This window comes from Protomyctophum parallelum (assembly GCF_964188405.1).
Source record: "Protomyctophum parallelum genome assembly, chromosome: 10".
Lineage (NCBI taxonomy): Eukaryota > Metazoa > Chordata > Actinopteri > Myctophiformes > Myctophidae > Protomyctophum > Protomyctophum parallelum.
This window is the reverse complement of record NC_139704.1, coordinates 27,676,017-27,700,625: the sequence shown is the minus strand read 5'-3', so window position 1 is coordinate 27,700,625 and position 24,609 is coordinate 27,676,017. Positions and strand designations below refer to the sequence as shown.

Here is a 24,609-nt window from a genome sequence, read left to right as displayed (position 1 = left end):
CAGAATGTTCTGCTTAAAGGAGAATTCCATGCTAGAAGGCTTTCTTACCTTTATTTGTAAACCTTTTACGAAAAAAATGCAAAAGCGCATTATTGGCTATTTCCCCTACCATAAGCCCTTGATGAATTTAATTGAATTGCATTGAATTGAATGGGGGCATTGGGGTGTTGTGCTAATTCGTTTATTTCCATCGCTCAAAATTCAAGGTACACTTTACTACTTATTTCGATGGAAATAAGCAAATTAGCACAAAAACCCTACCCCCACCATTGAGGGCTTTTTGGTGCATACAACACCAGTACACAACAAAGTATAAATTATGCTTGCAGAAGGAGAAGAGACTTTAGCAGCACGGACATTTAGAGCCTTAATTTAATTTAATTTTGATGGCTTTTTTATGGTTGAATCACTGTTTTACTTTATTTATTCTACTGTTCAACAGCGTTTTTTCCATAGCCACCCTCTTAATTGTCTAGACTGCTGGTAGTAACTCTGGGTTACTTTAGTAACCTCAGTTTATCAAGCGAATCGAGCGAGATAATCGCCTAAGGGTGGCGCCATTTCCATGGTGCCAACACAGAATAAATCCATATACTCACGAAACGATACTGATTGGGTCGTGCAGCTGTCTTTCACGGCTGTAGCTGCAGGCTCCGCCCGGAGCCTTTAAAGCAGCCCACCAGCCGGAAAGACGTCATTCCTATCAACCAGTCCTTTTTCTGTGCTCTTTCTAAGCAAGAAGGGTAGTAAGGGCGATTCTCTCGCTCGACTCGCTTGATAAACTGAGGTTACTAAAGTAACCCAGAGTTTATCTAAGCTCATCTCGCTCAAGAATCGCCTAAGGGTGTACATAAACCCCCCGTATCACTACCACCAGTTGAAAAGGAGGCCCGACCCGGGATCCCTCCCCCAGCAGTCCCCTGCCCGTGGGGAGAAGGAAAGGCAAGGAGGCTATCTGGACCACAGGCCCAGTAGAAAAGAACCTATCTAAGGAGCTAGCCAGCGTAAACTGTCTAAGCACTCAGACGCGGCTGATGGTTCCCCATCTTATATGCCCTAGGATCTATCTCCTGAAGAGCGTGTGTGTGACCGTTGTTCCCAACTGTCCCATCACCTAGCGGCAGCTCCCAGAACGGCGTGAGCAATTCCAAAAGATGCCACGTCCAAGTTATAGTACGTGGCGAAAGTCGAAGGGGACGACCAACTCGCCGCCGTACACACATCCTGAAGTGAGGCTCCCTTTGCAAGGGCCCAGGATGCAGACATGCCCCTCGTAGAGTGAGCCTTTCGGCATAAGACAACTGTCACTCGCCGCGAGAGGAATCTGGTGGGCACCCGTAGAGACCTCAACCAGCGCTGAAAGGGTCTCATGTGGAGTCTGCCCAACCGCACCAGAGAGATGGCCGATGCCATTAATCCCACCATACGTAAGCAGATTCTGAGTGGCAGTCTGTGCCCTCTCTGGAACAGGGCCACGCACTTCAGGAAGGCGTCGATCCTCCCCGGGCTCCACCGAGCCGTGAAGGAGACTGAATCCAGTGCTATGCCTATGAAGTTGACCGACTGGGTGGGCACCATAACACTCTTCTCGTGATTTATGGTGAACCCTAGGGAGGACATATGGGACACCACCCGAGTGGTGTTCCACAGTGCCTCCTGTGGCGAGCCCGCGCTCAGAAGCCAGTCGTCGATGTAGCTTGCTACACGTAGACCTCGTCGCTGCAGAGGGGCTAGAGCCGTCTCGGTGCATTTGACGAACACCCTGGGGCTCAGGGACATCCCGAAGGGGAGAACCGTGTACTCGTACACCTTCCCCTTGAAACCGAACCTCAGGAACTTCCTGTGAGGTGGGTAGATAGAGATGTGAAAGTAGGCGTCTTTCAGGTCTATAGATGTGAACCAGTCGTTCAGGCATATAGAGCGCACAAGAGACTTGGCTGTCAGCATCTTGAAGCGGAAGGACTTGAGGTACCGATTGAGAACTCGTAGGTCCATGATTGGACGCAGCCCCCCCCCCCCCCCCCCTTCTTCTTGACCAGGAAGTAGCGTGAGTAAAAACCTGCTGCGACTCTGGCTCAGGGGTACCTCTCTGACAGCCTTCTTCTCCAGCAGAGAGTTGATCTCCTGCTGGAGAACCTGACCCGCTTCGCCGCGTGCATCGGAGTAGAGGACTTCTCCGAATGCAGGGGGTCTCATAGCGAACTGGAGCCTGTAACCTCTCGCTATGGTGCGGAGAACCCAAGGAGACGCTCCGCACAGTTCCCACTGTGTCAGGCGACGCGCAAGGGGGTTCTCCCATCGCCAGGGGAGCGCGTCGTCGTGCAGGGCTGGCGCCCCCTGGTGGACCAGAGAAAATTTCGGCATGACCCGTCCTTGCCAGTGGCGTTTAGGCCCGCCACAAGGCCATGGTCCCGCCCCACTGTGTCGGAGAGCCCGGGGGCTACTCCTGGCAGTGGGTTCATGTCCCCCCGATGTTGTTGTTGTTGTATTGTTTTTTTTTTTTAATAATTTTTATCCCACGATTTTGTAACCCATTTTTCACCCCTGTGTCAATTATCTAATGTGATCCTGGGCTCTACACACCCTCCGCCAACCTGGGGAGAGCAACGGACTTGAACTCATGCTTCCTTCATGCCTGAGTGTCCAAGTTGCTCCTTTACACCTGACAGGGGGGAGTTTCCCTGGTTGGACGTAGCGCGTGGAAGGAACACGTTATTCCAACCAGTTCCATTCCTCCCCATCAGGCACCCCGGCTGGCCAGGGGGAGGCAGTTTAGAGACCAGGATTACTGCATGTTTTTGTGAGGGTACCTACCCTAGGGGACACGGGGAGAACATGCAAACTCCACACAGAAAGGCCCTTTCGCCAACACCGCCTCGGGTATGGGCACTGATGACGCGGAGGAGGAAACACGCCGCCAGCACCCACAGCGCCCCGAGCGGGAATGTTGTTGTATTGTTTTAATGGCATGAAAGCCTTCATTACAGGAAATAAAACAGGTACAACATTGGAAACAACAACATGTCGATGGTCGGCCGCAACCGTGGTGACGCTCCGCATCGTGAGCCCCCGCCTCTCCCTGGGCGGTCTGAGTGTGAGAAGAACACTCAAATCCAGGCTCGGGGGGGGGAGGGGAGACGTCTGGTCTCGTCTCTCCTGGGACGGGGACGGTGTCACTTGCTCTGTGGCTCCCCACGGCCTCTGCCCTGGCCTCGTCTGGGGTCATGGGGCGGGCGGCCGTGGCCACGCCCAGCCGGGCGTCTGTCACGGTTGGGGGTGTTGGCCGAAGCACCGGAGGGAGCTCTTGGAGGAGCTCGCTGTCCGTCGTCCACCTTGAAAAGCAGCCTATCTAGAATGCTAAGCATGCTAGGGTGGCATCGGCCATCCAACGAGGTTGCTACTCCCGACCTCGAAAAAGTTAGCTAAACAGCTAAACAACCCTAGCTTCACAATGTACATACCTGTAATGTTGAGGGAAGCAGTCGGTAGTCGAGGGTCGCTGGGGAACCACGTCGAGTGAGACTCGTGCCTTTGGCCGCTGCGTGAAGTAGTAGTAGTGGTAGTTGTCGGTGGAGGCCTAGGACTGCATCCGACATCCCGTTGTCGCAACCACCCGGCTAGGGGGAGCCTCGTTGGTGGGCCGACGAGATCCAGCTGGAGGGAGAGCAGCACCCAGAGCCAGCCGGCGAGGCCCTGCTGATGTCTTGGGTCTGGCTCCACAGGCCTGTTTACTAGTGTGGTGAAGAGCGTGTGGAGCTTGTTGTTGGCGGTCCGAGCCGCCTTCCTGGCAGGGGAGGAGCCCAGGAAGGACTCGTCATGGTGTCTCTGAGACGCGTCAAGGTTTACGGGTCTGGAGAGAGAGGACGAGGTGGTGGGCCTAGGCCTCGAGGTTTGGGGCTGGTCGGGACAGCCGGGCTCGGAGGTGTCGACCAGGGACCTGTCTTGGTGACTCTTGACGCGTGAGATCATGTCAGCTTTTCTCCCCGTCTGCGAAGTAGAAGCAGCAGGGGTAGAGACCAGAGGTCTCGAGAGCCTGGCGAGCATGCTCTAGAACCAGGCAAACCATGCAGCGAGAGTGACTGTCCTCAGGGGACAGCAGGTTGCTGCAGTTGCATGAGAAATTCCCGGTGACGTTCTTCCTCGGGAACCCGGGAGGGCTGTTGTCACCCATGCTGAAGGTCATCCTGGGTCTGGTTGTGCTGTGTAGCGTCAGTAGCCATGTTGCCTAGTTTAGTTTTCCAACTGTCCACAAGCGCAGTGTAGACGCAGCTAGAAATATATATATACATATATAAATATGTATATATATATATATATATATATATATATAATATATTTAATATATGTTAAATATATATTCATTATATTTAATAAATAGCTACAGGACCACAAACAACAAACCATAGCTTACAGCAGCTGGTATTCCCAGGCGGTCTCCCATCCAGGTACTAACCAGGCCGGACCCTGCTTAGCTTCCGAGATCAAACAGTAGCTAGAGGCAACAGGAGTAGCCGATAGCAGCTAGAGAAGGCTGCCGCTAGAGGTAGCCAGAAAGGCTGCTAAAAGCAGCTAGCTAGTAGCTAGGGTCTTCCGACACGGAGCAACGTGCGCTACCAATCTAGCCGTGGGCCGTGAGGCCATATGGAAGCCTGTGGTCGCGTGGAGCGTGGGGCTTCCGAGCCGACGGGGTCTTGCGACACAACGTAGTGAGAAAGAGCGTGGTTCAGCACGGGCTGAGGGAGTCTGTAAAACTGCGTGTCAGCTAGTAGGGTCCCTAACAGTTTCCGAAGGCTTTAGCAACAGAGAAAACAAGGGAAAACAGAGCTAACAAGCTGGGGTTGCAAAACGGAGGCTTACCAACTCACCGTAGCAGAGCAGCGCAGGTTGACTTCCGCGGATCGCTTCTTTCCGACGAGCGGCTGTCTCGTCCATTGTCGGCTGGCTCTTGTCCAAGGGCCAGGCAAAGCTTCGCGGCTAACGTGAGGTCTTTCGACGCTGGTTAGGCTAAGCCAGAGCTAAGCTAGCGTTTGTAGCTAAAGCTAAGCTAGCGTTTGTCAACGCTAATAGAGCTATGTTCAAGAGGCCTCTCTGCACTGCTAGAAAAAGCCCTAGAAACTTACCTCGTTTCTTTTTCTGTGTTCGTGAGTGTAAGACCACCGGGTTTCCACCGCGAATTCCAGGGTACAAGTGAGGGCACTCGTCCAAGGGGAATAATATTCTCAACGGAGTTAATGGTAGTCTTAGAAATACTGTATGACGGAATGACGTCTTTCCGGCTGGTGGGCTGCTTTAAAGGCTCCGGGCGGAGCCTGCAGCTACAGCCGTGACAGACAGCTGCACTACCCAATCAGTATTGTTTCGTGAGTATTAGGGCTGTCAGAACGAATTTCATAATATGAAAGAAATTAGAATATTAAAAAATATATATATATTCGAAAGCTAAAATTGCCATTCGAATGGAGCTTTTATCATTTATTATCCCTGTTCATTCTGTTGGCAAGATTTAAAAATAATAAAGCCCCGACTGCCTGCGGAGTTTATTTCTCCTGCCTTCTGTGTGATTTATCCACTATACATCCTGCGTCTACTACATCCTGTAGTTCACTTAAGAAATAAAAGTATTGTTACAAGTAGCTTTTATTTTGAAGAGGAATAGGAAGTTGTTTCAGGTTGTAGCCAGCTACCATGACAGTCTACCGGTGCGGGTGGTAGTGGAATAATAATAACAACATGCTTTTAGCCAAAGTTCATAAAAACCACATGCGTCTATGACTTAAACAATGTAGGCTAAACACTTTGGAATTACGTTAAACATGGTATATCCTCCGTGGCGGCGTCATTAGGTGAGTACTAGTTAATTAATTGTTAAGTTTCATAGTATCATTCATCATCACAGGCTGTTGTTTGATGCCCCCCAAAATGAACAGGTTACAGCCTACAGGATTCTCATTCTGTCACTGCCTGCAAGGATGGCCGCCGTGCCATTTCTTATAAATTATCTAATTCATATGTGGGTCGTCGTGGGTCCACTCCACGTGGAGTTGTTATTGTTCATGCGCCACGGTGCGCACCGTGGAGAAGGCATCAGAGCGCAGCGCAACAGCCTAGTAATAGTATGGCATATTATTGTCTGTACTCTCTGCACTCTCTTTCTGTCCAGTCCTACGTGTATAGGCTGGCGATTGTGGCGACTTTAATTTGGTTAATAGGCTAAAGAGAGAGCTGTAAAGGGGATATTGTCTATGGTCAGTCAGTTCATGGTGTGTATCATTCTCGTTTTTAACCGGGCCGTGGCCCGTGATAATGCGTCGCAATGACGGTATGCAGTAGCCTAATAATACAATGTAACCAACTTGCGCAAGCATTAAAAAATGGGTTGTTATTCTGTGTATTATTATTGGCTAAATATGAGCTAAAATAAACAATGTAAATATTCGAATATTTTCGATAATTACAAATAATGAAGCAATGAAATTCGAATTGGATTATAGAGGTGAACTGACAGCCCTAGTGAGTATATGGATTTATTCTGTGTTGGCACCATGGAAATGGCGCCACCCTTAGGCGATTCTTGAGCGAGATGAGCTTAGATAAACTGGTTATTACATGTAACATGGCATCTTGTCATTGGCTCATTGATAGCCCAGCCTGTATTTAACTTAATTTAAGGCATGCCCAAATGCTGCCACCCTATGACTCTGATGAAACGTTAGTAGTTTTTGTATACTTAGCACCTAATAAAAGGCTCTAAATGTCCGTCTCTTCTCCTTCTGCAACTAATGTCCCTGTACCTGTGAAGCACCGGATCAGCCGTTTCAGGCTTGAGGCGCGTTGGTAGACTCCCTTTGTTCCTATAAATGATGCTTTCTGCTTCCTGGGCAGCTACTATATACTCTACCCCAGATAGGAGACTTTCATCCCTGGATTTAGTCTCTCATACAATACATAATTTAACTCCTCGGCTGTATCGCACCCCATCAATATGAAGGTTATAATTAGGTTTTAGAGTCCAAGGCCAAGAATGGGACCATATATTTGAGGTTAGGGTCTGAAAGGAGTCTGGGTTTGTATAAGTCTGAGAAGAAGTGCTACCGTATACCTGAAATACTCTGGGCAAAACGCCAATTCAATGACAGCTTAATGTATCACTTTTAAGTCTTGTTGTTCCCGATGCTTCCCCCAAAGGGGGCTGTGTTGATTTTGGTTCCTCTGTTGCCACGGAGAAGTGAGATTAATGGGAAATGGATCAAAACCTGATCGCACTCACAGGCAAAAAAAAGAGCTGCTTCTGTGCCAAACTTGTATCGCTGTAAACTGGCCATAGACCAACAGCTCTCAGCTATACACCTGTAGACGTGCAACACCTGGCTGTTACCGTTCTGACCACCCAGCTAGTTTAGCTTTAAACACTTCATTTACCGATGTCTGCTAGGGGTCCATACTTGGCCCGGCCACTCATTTCTTCCCTAGTCTACACCAAATCTCGTTGCTGTGAATAACTGATCTACAAGCCTGTTGCGATGCGATGTGAGCTTGTAGATCAGCTGTTTTCTGCTCCGTTGTTGTTGAGCAGGTGAGCCAGCTCTGTCTGTGTGTGTGTGTGTGTGTGTGTGTGTGTGTGTGTGTGTGTGTGTGTGTGTGTGTGTGTGTGTGTGTGTGTGTGTGTGTGTGTGTGTGTGACGGAAGCATTTTTTCCACCCCATGGCCCCTTCATCTATATGCCATTCACTCCCAGGCCCCAGGCCCCAGTGTGTGTGTGTGTGTGTGCGCGCGCGCATACGTGCACAAGTGTGTGACAAGGTTCCAGTGGACACAAACAAAAGAAAATGTTATATTATTTTGCTGTCATAGAAATTAGAGCAGTGTATGCAGTATGTCTTAAACACCCACGTGCATCCAAACGCACACACGTTTCTCCTTGGAAACACCCCTGTCAGCTACACCCAAACAAACCGGTTACTGTGGCAACAGGACAATGCACAATAGAGCCAACGTGTTTGTCATCGAGAGGAGGAATGTGTGTGTGTGTGTGTGTGTGTGTGTGTGTGTGTGTGTGTGTGTGTGTGTGTGTGTGTGTGTGCGTGCGTGTGTGTGTTTTGGGTGGTTGTTTCGTCAGTTGAATGTAATTGCATGCACGTCTTATATATCAGAAGATATGTCACAGTCTGTACAGTACTGTGTTGGTGTGTACGCTAGGCGATGTGTATCACACTGTACAGTACTGTGTTGTTGTGTACACTAGGCGATGTGTATCAGGCGTACAGTGCTGTGTTGGTGTGTACGCTACGATGTGTATCAGGCTGTGAGGACTATTTAACCACTTGAACACAAGCATCTATAATCTGGGGGAACATTAGCCAAACACAGCAGATCTACAAGCTCACGACGCATCGCAGAGAGAAGACATTAAGGTGTAGACGGAGGAAAGCGACCCAATAAGTCCGGAGCCAAGTAACTCAAGTCCACTACTAAGTCAGAGTTTTTAACCCATTTTGGGGCGGGAACCCCTTTTGGTGTTATTTAGCTATTGAAAAATAGCAGATCTACAAGCTCATAGCGCGCCACCAAGTGGCACGCTATGAGCTTGCAGGTCTGCTATTTTTGAAAAATCTGATCTCAGGTCAAAATGGGTTAAGTGGTTAATTTGTGTGTGTGTGTGTGTGTGTGGGGGGGGGGGGGGGGGGGGCAGGGCAGTCCTCCCCTCTGCTCTGCATGGAAAGGCCCTTTAAGGACACACATTCTCCAACCCCATCACTGAAGCAGTGATTCACTGCACTTAGTCTTCCACTGCAGTGTTTCCATCGGCACTGTGTCATTATTGAGGAGAGAGAACCAGCATTGCTGAGGCGCTGACCACTGTACAGAAGACTGACCACTGTGACCACTGTACAGAAGACTGACCACTGTACAGAAGACTGACCACTGTACAGAAGACTGACCACTGTGACCACTGTTCAGAAGACTGACCACTGTACATAAGACTGACCACTGTACAGAAGACTGACCACTGTGACCACTGTACAGAAGACTGACCACTGTGACCACTGTACAGAAGACTGACCACTGTACAGAAGACTGACCACTGTGACCACTGTACAGAAGACTGACCACTGTACAGAAGACTGACCACTGTACAGAAGACTGACCACTGTGACCACTGTACAGAAGACTGACCACTGTACAGAAGACTGACCACTGTACAGAAGACTGACCACTGTGACCACTGTACAGAAGACTGACCACTGTGACCACTGTACAGAAGACTGACCACTGTGACCACTATACAGAAGACTGACCACTGTGACCACTGTACAGAAGACTGACCACTGTGACCACTGTACAGAAGACTGACCACTGTGACCACTGTACAGAAGAAGACTGACCACTGTACAGAAGACTGACCACTGTACAGAAGACTGACCACTGTACAGAAGACTGACCACTGTGACCACTGTACAGAAGAAGACTGACCACTGTACAGAAGACTGACCACTGTACAGAAGACTGACCACTGTACAGAAGAAGACTGACCACTGTACAGAAGACTGACCACTGTGACCACTGTACAGAAGACTGACCACTGTACAGAAGACTTTAAATGAAGAAAGAGGCAGCGCTGCTCATAGCCACGGATTAAAAAGGTCATCTTTACGGATTGCAGAATATGACCTTTGTCTGATCAAAGCGCTGTGTGTCAGTAAATACCCTTTTTAGCATTGTGGCTACGAGCATTGCTGCCTCTTTCTTCATTTAAAATGATTGAGGAGAGAAAATGTATTCTGTTTACTAAAGACCTGGAGAAACGGGGGACACAGTACCTGTTCTGTATCCGTCAGTCCTTGTCCCTTTTATGCCCATAAATGGAGATCGCTGATGTCATCGGTATAATATATTATGCCCATGAATGGAGATCCCTGATGTCATCGGTATAATATATTATGCCCATGAATGGAGAAACCTGATGTCATCGGTATAATATATTATGCCCATGAATGGAGATACCTGATGTCATCAGTATAATATATGCCCATAACTGGGCATATTGCTTGGCTCAGCTGTTCTGGACAGCTGCATATTGATATATGCCTGTATTTGGACATTGGTCTGATCGGCACCGCGCTCCATCAAGTCCTCACCAATGTGCTCGCTCGAAGTAGGTTGGTCCCACATAAACATAAAAACCCTACCCTATATATCATAGCGGTCGGAACTGTGGCTCTCCATTTATGCCTACTGTATATACTGTATGGCTTATTTATCGTTATGTCTGAGTCATTGTGATGTGGCCGTGGACTGCCCGCCCTCCTGCTTTTAATAGGTAATTTTGAAAAACATACTGTATTTCACTTAAACCCCTTTTAACCACAGGCGTGGCGTCCCTATTTTGGGCATGTCATTCATTAGCATGTGTATAACTAACAGTTTAATTATTATCAGGCCCTGCTTTCCCTCTGTTATCCCAGAGAAGCTGGCTGTGTGCTACGTTCATAATCATACACTTTAAGTTCACACACCATCACATACATGTACTTACTGGAGTTGGCCAGTAAGATAAGGTAAGATAAGCTATTTGTCGGCTTGTGTGAACGCAGCAATACTCTTACATGTGTCCCTTTCCTTTCCTTATGTTTCTTTGTGAACACATTGTATTGCTGCGTTCACACATGCCGACACATAGCTACAAAATGGCCGATGTTGAAGTGTTGCTCAAGCCACCCTGCATAACAGAAAAGGGAACAGGGAACTGGTTAGCAGCCAGAGAAACAAACACATATGATTGATTGTTACACATTGGTTACATTTGTACACTCTTAGAGTTAAATTAATACTAAGATAGTACAGTGTTTTCTATGTGCAGTTGCACCTGCAGTGTCCACCAACCACCTTGTAATATAACAGCTGGGAGTTAATGTTTTGCTCAAGGGCACCCCCTTGAGGGAGGGGAGCATTACTTATTGACTCCACCATCCAGATGGGCCCAGTGGGGTAGGATTTGAACCGGGCGGGCGGTGACAGCCTTGGGCCTACACCTGCACTTACTGTATGACGTACGTGTGTGTGTGTGTGTGTGTGTGTGTGTGTGTGTGTGTGTGTGTGTGTGTGTGTGTGTGTGTGTGTGTGTGTATGTACTGAGTGTTAACAGTTTCCGTGCCGCGAATGGATTACTCCAGGTTAATGTCGCTGCCATAAAAGACTTACGCGACTTTTGTTTTATGTGTTTAATCCGCCGTAATGTAAACAAAAAAAAGAAAATTCTTTTTCGCCGCTTAGGAAGAGAGGAGGTGCATTTCGTGTTGACAATGAACCGGAAATCGTCACATGCTGTGAGCTGCTAGGGCTTCTGGGAAATTGAGGCCAATGCAAACGCATTGGGTTCAACGCCTCATGGAGGCGGGTCCTGTGCTGCCTCTTCTCGGTGTAGCAAGATGGCGGGTGGTTCGATCGTTCATAACAAACGGGGGGAGCTATTTTCGCTCGATTTTCGCGGATTAAAAGCCCAAATAATTCAGCGTGTGCTCTAAAGGTAATACAACAATCTCGGCAGTGAAGGGGGGTTGATTAAAATGCGGGTTAATCGTAAAAAACAGTCAAACTGTTAATTTAACTAATTCTGAGAATGTAAAAATAGACCTTTACGGATCAATTCCTATTCGAATTAATTGAACACTCTGAAATGTGCAGTGTGTGATAATTAAAGCAGCTGGAATGAATGTGTGTGTGTGTGTGTGTGTGTGTGTGTGTGTGTGTGTGTGTGTGTGTGTGTGTGTGTGTGTGTGTGTGTGTGTGTGTGTGTGTGTGTGTGTGTGTGTGTGTGTGCGCATGCGTGTGTGTGTCATTAAAAGGTGTAATTAGTGTTTTGTAATGAGGTTCCTATATCGATAGAGTGTTGTTTATGGGCTATAATTACACACACACCCCATATGCTACTGCAGCAACAAGTGTGTGTGTGTGTGTGTGTGTGTGTGTGTGTGTGTGTGTGTGTGTGTGCCCCTCAACTGGGACGCTATACCTCTATACAGTATGAAGTCACTCTTCATTCAAAATACCGCGTCTCTGTCTCCGGTTGGATCGTTGCCAAGTGGTTAATATTAATGACAGAACGAGAGCACGAGTATGTGGTACATGACCTGTGTCACATGGTTTTGGTGCATGGAGGGTTGACGGTTCAATTCCCTCCTGGTGTGTGGAGTGTAGATTCAGTGCCTGGCTGAGGGCAAATGCCAAGAATTAAGTACCGTATAGTTCCAAATAGTAGCCCTACCGGCAAATATCCACCCACTACACTGCCTGAAAAGAGGCGTTAACGGGCAATTATGGGCACTATATTTTCCCGTAAACCTGAAATTTAGGCAGACATATACAGTAATATACGGTAATATACAGGTGTGATGGTACAATTCGGGAGTTTACCGGAGTTCGTTGGAAAGTTTAATGGGAGTTTCCTGTATATACATCTGTATTCCATTGTGCAGTGTAATACCCGCCCGTGAACTCACACGGTCACCATTTTGCGTATTAAACTCCCACCGGCGTTATTATTAGCAGTTTCTTCATTTCTTAATGGCCCGGTGCAGGCTGGGGAAAAAATAAATACAAGCCTGCTGTAAATAGCCGCCTGGTTCCTTTTAAACGCCCGGCGTCCAAAACGAGTTTGCGGTAACCAGTCTTTACAGTTTACATGTGTGTGTGTGTGGGTACTAGGTGGGGGAGCACGGGCAGAGTACACTCCCCAGTGCATTATACTGTGTGTGTGTGTGTGCGTGCGTGCGTGTGTGTGTGTGTGTGTGTGTGTGTGTGTGTGTGTGTGTGTGTGTGTGTGTGTGTGTGTATACACCCCCCATGTAACCGTAGGACAAATTTGTGGTCTCTATGTTTGCCAGAACTGATTTGGATCATTGCACAGATCCGGATTGGTCTTAGCCCCAAACCATTACACAATATATTGTGTACACACACACACACACACACACACACACACACACACACACACACACACACACACACACAGTGTAGACGAAAAACAACCTGGCGATCTTAGATAACACACACTGCCAAATCTGACCGGGGCTAACTGCCAAGACACACACACACACACACACACACACACACATGGATAAATGAACACACACAAATGGATAAATGAACACTAGTGGATTTACTTGTGTAGCAGTGCATGTAGCTGCGTTCACTGAATGGACTTTCCTCAAGTCTAGTTTTCGCTCTAGTGAATATTTTGATGCAATTGGAGTGCAGGGTACAATTGTTGTATATAGTCAAGGGATCTGCAAGATTTTATGGAAGGTTCCTGGACAGAGAAGGACTTCATGGTCAATATAACAGAAGTCCCCACTTGATCATTTCTCCTTTATTCCATTATTATATTATTGCCAGGAGGATGAGAAATGCCAGGCGTGTAAGACTCTGGCCTGAGGCTGAATTGAATTTTGAAGGTCGACCTCCTATCTCATATACAGTATCAGAATAAATTAGGCTATATATTCAGTACTGTATGTCATCACACCATAGTTCTGTGCACAGCGGACTCAAAAGTCCGGATTCTTGGCCCAGGCCGTAGCGTAACGGTCTGGGCACCGGACTGGTGATCCAGTCGCGGTGTGCCGCGGGTTCGACTCCCGGACCCGACACGGCCTTTACCGCATGTCATCCCCCCATCTCTCTCCCGTTTCCTGTCAGCCTACTTTCTATCCCTTAAAAAATCAATAAAAGGCGTAAGCCGCAAAAAAAATATCTAAAAAAAAAAAAAAAAAAAGTCCGGATTCATTTCCAAAATATTTATTTTATCCCAGTGCAGCCAATTATTACTCGTTGATTCACTAATGAAACTGGACTTTGTTCCATTCTGCCGAGCCTTTGCTTTGGTTGGTATTGGGTTGGGTTCCAATTTGACATTGATTTGAATGGACAGAGTAAAACATGGTGGTACAGACAGATGCAGCCATTTATGATTTAGCCTACATTACAGTGCACAGGAAAACCCCAGTGTTAGTTGAACTTTCAGTTTAAATTACTACATAAGAAAAAAACATGCAGTAATCCTGGTCACTAAACTGCCTCCCCCTGGCCAGCCGGGGCACCTGATGGAGGGGAAAGGAACTGGTTGGAATAACGTGTTCCCTCCACGCGCGACGTCCAACCAGGGAAACCCCCTGTCAGGTGTAAAGGAGCAACTTGGACACTCAGGCATGAAGGAAGCATGTGTTCAAGTCCGTTGCTCTCCCCTTGTCCCCCATATATGGGGACTAGGTTGGCGGAGGATGTGTAGAGCCCAGGATCACATTAGATGATTGACACAGGGGTGAAAAATGGGTTACAAAATCGTGTGATAAAAAATATATATTAGAAAATTACTACATAAGAGTACATTTTGTTGTTCAACTGACTGTGTGTGTGTGTGTGTGTGTGTGTGGGGGGGGGGGGGGGGTAAGGGGGGTTCTGTGTGGGGCCGACGGAGGCACCAGTGAGATACAGAGCTAATTAATTATTAGATGGGTTTCTTTGTTGTTTTCAGAAGTCGTGTTACTGCAAAAGGCAAAATTTAACGCTCCAATCTCTGCCTTTCCATCGCATTTTTTTCCCACAGCTAAATCTCCCTAATGTTTCTACTTTTCTGCTGTTATTGCACATTAAAATCCTCAATGTTATTTTATCAATTTGTATTATAAAATAACTCTCAGAGTTAAATTAACGCTGAGGATTTGACTGTGCACGTGTCTTCTAGTTTCGTCTCTGTGCTGACCTGAATGCCTGACACTATTCTATTCACTTTCAACACATTGAACATGATAACATCAGGCGTTCCACATAAAGTATGTTGTTGACGTCGGGCGTAAACCTCATATGTCCAAAACTGTTACTTTTCAGGATTCCAATCCAAAATTTGCAAGAATAGCAGATCCACAAGCTCTGCTATTATTCTGATGATTTTGTGTGGCACTAGTATGATCAGGTAGATTAATTTACTAAACAAAACATAACAGGACATAAGACATTTCTGCCCGACATCGACACTTTAGCTGTGTGAATTCTTGTCTCCTGCATGTTCCTGTTCATGATGTCTGGTTTCTCACAAGAGTTGTGTTGTTCTCAGTGGTAGACAGTAACTAAGAATATTTACTTGAGTAGCCTACTGTACTTAAGTTAAAAAAAAAAAAAAAAAAAGTAGTATCAGTACTTTACTTGAGTATTTGTATGGAAAATAGCAGATCTGCTGTACAAGCTTGCAAAAGCTGCTATTTTCATTATTAGGCCTATTTATATTTGTAAAAATATATTATTTGGGGAAAATATCTACATTTTAATATAGTAAAGGTTACTGCTGCGTTATTTCTGGAAAACATGCGGAAAAACACACAAATGCAGCAGTCTGCGAGGACCCTAATGCATTGATATTAAAAGGATTTTTTTCAATTTGTAATTAAAAGCAAGCACTCCAAATTTGACTGAGCAACTTTCACTTGTACTTGAGTAATATTTGAACAGGAGTATTCATATACTCTGACTATGGTTGAGTAATATTTGAACAGGAGTATTCATATACTCTGACTGGGGTTGAGTAATATTTGAACAGGAGTATTCATATACTCTGACTGGGGTTGAGTAATATTTGAACAGGAGTATTCTATACTCTGACTGGGGTTGAGTAATATTTGAACAGGAGTATTCATATACTCTGACTGGGGTTGAGTAATATTTGAACAGGAGTATTCATATACTCTGACTGGGGTTGAGCACTTCTTTGTCCGCTATGCACTGCTTGTTCACGGCTCAGCCTCTCTGCTTTACTTCTGCTCTGTGGGTCTCTCCTGGTTTCCAACCTGTCGTTTCCTTACCGTTCTTTCTTTTTCTTCTCTTTCCTCTCCTCTTCCTCCACATGCCTTCCTCCCGTCCTCAGTAAAACCATCAAGGTGCGAATCATAGACGACGAGGAGTACGAGAAGAACAAGACCTTCTACCTGGAAGTCGGAGAGCCTCGACTGATCGACGGCGACGCCAAAGGTCAGGGAGGGGGCGTCGCGCCCCGCCTGTGTGAGCTCTGAGTCTGACTCACCTCAGTGTGATGGTGCACGTGCAGCAAGACTCCCATCTACCGCCACCTTGTGTGTGTGTGTGTGTGTGTATGTGTGTGTGTGTGTGTGTATGTGTATGTGTGTATGTGTGTATGTACGCTCGCGCATCTGTGTGTGTTCGTGCACTTGTGTGTGTACACCTGTATCCATTGTGTTTTGACCATGCATGTTCATCACCTCCCTCTATTTGTCTCTTTGTGTATGTGTGCGTGCATGTCTGTGCATACATACATGCATCCTTGTGTGTGCATGTTTGTGTGTGTGCGTGTCTGTGTGTGTGTGTGCGTGTGTGTGTGTGTGTGTGTCATACAGGAAGACCATAACCATTAGGATCTTAGACCGGGAGGAGTACAATAAGCTGGCCTCCTTCTACGTCCTTCTACAGACCCCCCAATGGAGACGCAGCAGGGTGGGATGGACAGGTGTGACAGCCAATCAGCATTGAGAATGCACCCTATGCTGTAATGTCATTGGCTCCCAAGTCAACAGGCAGCCGGCCCTTGTAAAGTTCTTACTTGCTAACAGCAGTGTTAGTAAGTTATCTATGCCTTAAACAGTGTATCCAAGTTTGCTTTGGAACTCAACACTACATAAGCCAATTTCTCTAATTACTGTAGTTCCACACTTTAAAGTCTCCTAATGCCCTCAGTTGTCACTCTATCAAGTGCCATAATCCCCTTCTAGAGCATAGTATCGACACCTCTCTTAAGTGTTACTGTGTATCTGCCCGACACCCTCACACAGTCACATTTCCTTATCCCTTATTGGAACCCTTACCGTATGTTTTTACGTCATGGTCATCCCTTTGATTTGCCCAACCTGTTCCTCAGAGAACCCTGAAAGAAAGTCCCACTACCAGCCGTTCCATAGAGTTGTAGCCTACTCCAAAGAGTAAAATACCGTATGCTAAGTTAACGGAACAGCAGGAACGTTACCAGCATGATAAAATAGAGGGAAGGTCATTTCGCCCTTACCGTAAAATCTACATTACTTAATTTGAGGGGTTTTATGTGCATTAAAGCACAGGGAATAAATCACGACCTGCCTGCAAGTCTATGTGCAGACGGTTTAATGAAAAATGGCATCGATATAGATATTTGGAGTTCTCTTTGGAGAATTGCCAAACTCCAATTCTGCTAATAAGGCAAGAGGGGGCCAAACCTTCCTCCTTTATCCTTTTTAGCCCCACAATCCATCTGTCCGTCCATCCATCACTTTGGTCACTGGCGGCTAGATTGAATTCATGGACCCCAGAGGATGGCCCCTTCTGATTTAGGCTTTAAGTAGATCGGAAGTGGCTTATTGTCGTTAACACGTCTGTCCCCGTTAGATTGCGCTAGACCCCTAGGAGATGGATACTGAGGTGGAGCGCCACACCCACCATCCCAGTACTTACCGCACAACTTGCTGCACCAAAGTGATGCTACCTTAGAGTATATATGGCGGCACCCAGAGGAAACCCTGAGGCGAAATGGACATAGTGGCCGAATGAACCATGGCCAAACACATGAACGCGCTGGTCCGTTGACTATCATTGTGCACGTTCACGACGGCAGCACGCTCGTGCACGTTCGTGCGCGTTCGTGCACGTTCAACGGCAGAGCGTTCATGTGTTTGGGGCAAATCCATCCCAGAATGCACTCTGTTCCTCCGCGGAAGGAGGAGTGAAATCGCCTCATGAGCTTTTGAGCAACTTAATGCAAGTGGATGGAAGGAGAACTCGGATGCCGTCTCTATTCATATATACTCTAAGGATGCTACTCATACGCTGAGTTGGCGGTGCCCGGGCTGGGAACGAACCCATGACCTTGTGGTCCAGGGGTGACCTGTTAGCCAAATGGTTATGGCACATACAGTACCATATGTGCAGAATGCCTTCAACAGCGTGGCCCCAGTTCCACTCCCAATTGCCATTTGCTGATTCTAGGGTAGATTTGCCATGAAACCTGCTAAACCAACAAATCCAACGATTCTAGTAACCCAATACTCAATACCCTTTACTCTTATGCCACAGTTGCCATTTGTATGCACAATGTCTCAAACTCTGGTCAGACTGCCATGTAACTTGATGTGCTCAGCAAGGATTAACCCCACTGATTGTGGTGCCCCCTTGACCTTTCCTTTAGTAAGGTCATCCTTATGCCTCACAGGCAAGGAGCGTTGCGGTCCAATGGCGATATTGCGTGAAAAACTGTCTTGATATGGATATCGGCCGTTGCGTTGCGACGTAGCCTGAACCAATCAAATAACCAATAAATAGTAGCGTGTAGATCTCAACCAATAAAAGTGTTTGGGGCCGCGAAACCTCGCTCAAATAGAGACTCTGCAAGCTTATATAGGAGGGGTGGATGATGTCGCTGCACGCTCGCGGTACGTCAGGACAGTCGCAATGAAAAACATGTATTCTAATGAGATTTCATCGTTCGCTCGCTCGCATCGTTGGCAGGGTAGATGAGGTGTCGGGACCAACCTTTCCAAAAGTCTAATGGGCAGATCGCCGTGAAACTTGCTGAGCACATTCATACCCCCTGGAAGTGGAACCCTAGAGCCCACCCTCAGGCCAAAATATCAACTTTTTCACACAATATATCTAATATAATCTATAATTCCATGTTGATTAATTATGACCCCATGGCCTTCCCTCTAGCGCCACCCTTCGGCCAATTCAAGTTCCCAGAGTTTATGTTGCTGTTCTTTTGATCGGCAGGCCTGTTGATTTGGGGTTCAGCTGAACACAGGAGCTCTTCTCTCCTCTGTTTTTACCGGTATACTCTTCGGCTGACTGTTTTCCTGCAAGCTTTGTATTCCTCCTTCTTTTCTCCTCTGATCATTTTCAGAGGTTTGCAATAATTCTCAGTGAGAGTCACACCTTTCCTCGCCCCTTCTCTTCTTTCATCCTCCTCTCCTGTCTCCTCTCATCCTCGCCGCTCTCCCTTATTTACTGTCCTAACCTATACTTGTGTCTGTGCGTGTAGATGTGCTTTATGTGCTTGCTTGCACAACTGTGTGTGTGTGTGTGTGTGTGTGTGTGTGTGTGTGTGTGTGTGTGTGTGTGTGTGTGTGTGTGCGTGTGCGTGTGCGTGTGCGTGTGCGTGTGCGTGCGTGCGTGCGTGTGTGTGCGCGTGTGTGCTGTGCATGATTTTCATGTATTCACTAGTATCTGTTTTCCACTGTTTGTGTCCATTACCTCATCATGGATGTTCATTGCCCAGTCAGGCTGTCATATTTTCCTTTTGTCTTCTCCATCTACTGTCAGACAAACAATCACATACGCATGCACTCTCTCTAATATATGCCCAGTACATTATTGTCTCTTAAACACCCACACATTTGCGAGCAGGCGTCTAGTTTGAGTGTGTGGTAATGTTATTTATTGGCAGCAGAATTTATGTATTTACAAGTTTACAAACGTGTACAGCTGGTGCTAACAGCTTGAAAGGTTGGGCCTAATGAAAATGGACACAAACCCCTAATTATATTTGACTGTCTGTGTGCCCTGTCCACTCTACGTGAGACATAATATCCTTTTGCAGTTTAGATAAGTCTGTCATTAGGCAAACGTAAGTTGTCAGTGGAATATTGCAGATATGCTAATTAGGAATGACATATCCACTACTACTAGGAATCTCGGCACTGACAGGATTTTTGTTACTAGCACCTGAATGGAACTCGGACAAAACACCCCTCTGGTGACATCCCTTATTTTGCACAGAGAGACCAGTGCAGTCCTAATCTTGAATAATGAATAACTTCGAGTTTAACCACTTAAACTATTTTTTATACTTTGTCATATGGCGGTGCCTAATGAAAAAAAAAGCTGATCTGCAAGCTCTGAGCTGTTTTCCCTCTCTCTTTTTAGAAAATCTTTGTGTTGAAAACATGCCCAAAAATAGAGATGCCAGATTGAAAGTGGTTCCAATGTCTCTTGCACAAATGCTACTACATTTAGACATGAATAATACTCTCATACACACAATCAGTTTGTTTGACAGAAACCCAGGACATCTCTGGGTGTACTGGTAGTGATGTGTGCTTTAGCAGGACTCAGCAGTGTTTATGGTAATGAGTGGATCAAACAGAAGGCTGGGTATCACATTAACGCTGTCAGGAGATCAAACACACCGCTGGGACACACAGCATGCCACACACGCACGCACGCACGCACGCACGCACGCACACACACACACACACACACACACACACACACACAGCACTGGCTCACATGCACATATACTATACACACACCACAGGATAAACCATGCGTAATAAGCACACACATATGCACGCACACATGCACGCATGCATGCACGCACGCACGCACGCACACACACACACACACACACACACACACACACACACACACACACACAGCCTTGAGACAAACACACATACACACTGTCAGAGTTGATGAGGTGTTGTTCGTGGGATCAAAGACTCTAGAATGCACACACACACACACATGCAGAAAATACACTGTTTATTGACTGTATTTTATGGAAGTTCTGTGGTTTTTCCCTGGAGTGAAATGAGGCCAAATTAAATTAGCCCTCCCCAGGTTTTCATTGTGTCTGTGTGTTTCACATACAGTAGTGGCTTTTATGTGCTATATTTATATTTGTGATATATGATGGCAAACGAAATTGCTTTGTACTGTAGCACTTCGTTGTTCAGATCTTTTGTCAGATTGGTATATTTGACTACTTTTCAAAGCGGTGTGCAGAAGTTAAACATTTTACAACAAATTAATGTATCTTAAATTTCAGCTGAGAGCTGAGACCTTTTTGACCATTAATTAATACATTAATCTAGTCGGTACAGTATGTGTGGATTTAATTTCTTTATTTTTACCTAATGTGTGTTGCTGTGCAACATTAGCCAGTGTTCTGTCAGCTGGTTTCTATGTTGCCAGTTTGTACTGGCAACATGGGTGCAGTACTTAGTTTAGACAGTTTTTGGTTTAGACTAGTCATTGGTCCTACAACTACAACCTATCTCAAACGGGTGCAGTACGTAGTTCAGACAAGTCATTAATTGGTCTGACAAATGACAACCCACCTCATCTCGGGTGCAGTACTTAGTTTCGACAGTTTTTGGTTTAGACTAGTCATTGGTTAGACCAGTCATTAGTACTACAACTACAACCTATCTCAAACCCTCACCCTTAACCTCCCACGGGGCAGCACACCTAAACCTAACCTTAACCCATGTCTAACCAATGACTAGTCTAAACCAGCGACGTAGAGTCTGTGGGGGCCACGGGGCCATGGCCCCCATGAAGAATCCTAGGGCCCCTTTCGGCCCCCATGAAGATTTTCGTGGACATTTTACATTTACATTACATATTTTCTGGGAATTCCGAACATTTTGGACCTCTCCGCCGGCAATCTGAGAATCCCATCGTCAAATATTCGGGAAAACAGCGCCTCCCCTGTTGTTCCTCAGGCAACAGTCTGTCTTGAGAGACACCGGCCGTCCAAGAGGTGTTAAAAAGTGCTAATCGGGTTTCTTTTGTAGTTGTTCTTGAGGCGTGACATAATAACACTGATCAAGAATTCACCAAAGAGACCTAACCACAGAGTAGTGAGACTACACACTGACTCGAGAAAAGACCCATATCGTCCAAAATAGGCTGATCAGTCGCTGTCTGTGTATAGGCTAATTCATTGGTAAAAGTATGCTAAATAACTCATTTTTAGACCATTTGGGAAATAAATAAATAAATAAATCCGCGGCGGCAGCCTCGCTTCGCTCGGCCGCGACAGTCCCCCCCAACGCAATTCTGTAGCCTACCCAGTACCCAAAGGTAAAACGCACCCACCGCCTATGATCTCTCTCTCTCTCTCTCCCTCCGTATCTCTCTATATCTCCCTCTCTCTCTCTCTCTCATAATAATAATAATATAGTCCTGCGGCGGGGGGGGGGGGGGGGGGGGGGGGGGTGCGGGGAGGCGGGGCTGCGGGGGGGGGGGGGGGGGGGGGGGGCCTTGAGGATTGATCAAACTCTTCGGCTCTGGTCTAAACTAAGTATGCACCCTTAACCTAACCATAACCGCAAGCACGGGAGCAGACGCTAGTCCAACATGCGGATGAATGGCCACCTCCCATCTCAAACCCTCACCCTAAACCTAACCTCCCACGGGGCAGCACACCTAAACCTAACCTTAACCTATGTCTAACCAATGACTAGTCTAAATTAGTATGCACCCCCACCTGGTGTCACGGGAGGTGTCCTTTGGTTAGACATAGCATTGGTTAGACATAAGGTTGGTGAGGGGTGCGTTAAAACGACCGGATTAAGGTTGGTGAGGGGTGCGTTAAGACGACCGGATTAAGGTTGGTGAGGGGTGCGTTATGGGTTGGGAGAGGGTTAAGGTTAGGTTTAGGTGTGCTGCCCCGTGGGAGGTTAGGGTTAAGGTGAGGGTTTGAGATAGGTTGTAGATTGTAGGACTAATGACTGGTCTAATGAATGACTAGTCTAAACTAACGACTGCACCACAGTTCTACATTAGTGAAAGTAAATGAAAACCGCCACAATGAAAACCACCATTTCCAAACCTCTGTATCAACCTATTATTTACAATGTACATTGTACATAATGTACTACATAAAGTTCAAGTTGTGAGTGATTGTGCCCGACAATTCGGTCAACGTCAGTGCAAATTGCTATTTTTAGGATACAGTTTCTTTAGTGCGTGGCGTCAGACTAGAGCAAGACCAGTGAGTGGGAGAGCTTGATCAGCAAGACATAGGATAAGGCTCCCTCTTCTGTGTAACGTAGAACTGGGGGTCTAGAACTTGGGGTCATGTGATCAGTAGCCTGGAACATGCTTTCTATGGCATAGTCAGCTCCCGGCAGGATCCGCTGGCAGAAACTAGACGCACCTGCAGCAGATGAGCCTGATTAATTAGAGAGACGGAGAGAGAGAGAGGTGTGTGTGTGTGTGTGTGTGTGTGTGTGTGTGTGTGTGTGTGTGTGTGTGTGTGTGTGTGTGTGTGTGTGTGTGTGTGTGTGTTGTGTGTGTGTGTGTGTGTGTGTGTGTGTGTGTGTGTGTGTGTGTGTGCGTGTGTCTCAATTGAATAAGGCTGCAGACCATCAGTAATTAGCAGATAGAGAGAGACCCATCCGCGCTACAGTATGCCACAATAGAGTGTCGCAGTCCCGCCCCCTTTCAGAACAACGAGTGGCCCAGGAAATTATTCTCCATTCATTTTCTCCATAGGCTTTTCAAAAAGTATTTATATAAAGACGGTTACGCCGCGGACAAAGCCAACTCGGATCGTGACAAATCATGACAACAAACACAGTATTTTGTGCCGATCAAATAATTTGAAAGAATAAAATAAAGGCAGCATACAACACTATTTGTTTTGTTTTTCTTCTTACTAATTATTTGATCGGTCCAAAACATTGTAATTATTGTCATGATTTGTCACGATCCGAGTTGGCTTTGTCCGCGGCGTAACCGTCTTTATATAAATACTTTTTGAAAAGCCTATGGAGAAAATGAATGGAGAATCATTTCCTGGGCCACTCGTCGTTCTGAAAGGGGCGGGACTGCGACGCTCTATTGAATGGGTTTTTGCCCAGACTTTTTTTTTTCTTCCTGTGTTTGTGATCAGTGACATCATGAAGATGTACTCCGCAGGCCAAAGTGTACATCTTTGTGATGTCACTGATCACATGACCTCAAGTTCTAGACCTCCAGTTATAGGCTAAATAGAAGGGGGGGACTTTTTATTATTTCCACACAACTACTCTAGGTTGAAAATGAGTGGTATTCTCCTTTAACAGCACAACAAAAATATAACTATATACATTTCATGCATTTAGTTTTTTGACATAAACTTGTTATACCCCTGTGTTGCTACAGCACAGACAGTAATGGATGAGCAGAGACAGTGTTCTGAATGAGCTCTCAGTATATTTCAAATAAGCTTTTATGATCCTGAACAGGGTTAACCCATTCAGACCGGGAACCCCTTTTGGTGTTTCAAGCATTATGTTATACTTTAGCTATTGAAAAATAGCAGATCTACAAGATAATTCCTTGAGTGCAGTGAGAGAGATGGAATCAAATGGTCTTTAAAAGCTCTTCGCCTCTTTGATCTCCCCTCAGCTCAGAGCTTCAGATATTTTGCCCACGACTTCAGAGCCAATTAAAGAGTTTTGTGGTGGGCTGATGCTTTGAGCAGTGTTTTTTAGAATATAGATCCATAGAGATAATGAAGATCTAACTCCGGTGTTTAACCAGGCCTGAAGGTGACAGTTACACTTCTTTTTCAAGTGTTAGATTTGCTGTATTCATGAACATGAGAGGGAGTGAAGCAAACAGTTCTTCCGCCTTTTCCCCGTTTGGTGTCTTATATTTTCTTCTAGAGTCCAAAGCAACAACTCTGCTAAATGCCGTAAACTAAATTCTCCTAAAAAAAATCATCTGCAAGCTCATAGAGCCATAGAGTATAGACAGAGTTACGCAAACTCAGTTCATGGGGTCAGTCGAATGGCGGCTCTTCTACATAGA

General features: G+C 46.3%; 1 protein-coding gene and 1 long non-coding RNA gene across 3 annotated transcripts in view; one reads left to right on the top strand and one right to left on the bottom strand.

Moving 5' to 3' along the window:
- LOC310866288 overlaps positions 1-24,609 on the bottom strand; it is a 579,577-nt gene that overhangs the window by 376,392 nt on the left and 178,576 nt on the right. The window lies entirely within an intron of this gene.
- The window catches only part of slc8a1b (solute carrier family 8 member 1b), a 163,289-nt gene that overhangs the window by 96,320 nt on the left and 42,360 nt on the right, over positions 1-24,609 (top strand). The window contains exon 5 of one of the 2 annotated variants that reach the window (XM_083775412.1): positions 16,401-16,510. In XM_083775412.1, coding sequence (XP_083631538.1) covers positions 16,401-16,510 — 110 coding nt within the window. Of the gene's footprint in view, positions 1-15,913; positions 16,048-16,400; positions 16,511-24,609 lie in introns of both variants that reach the window. The other variant, XM_083775413.1, reaches the window with a different exon arrangement.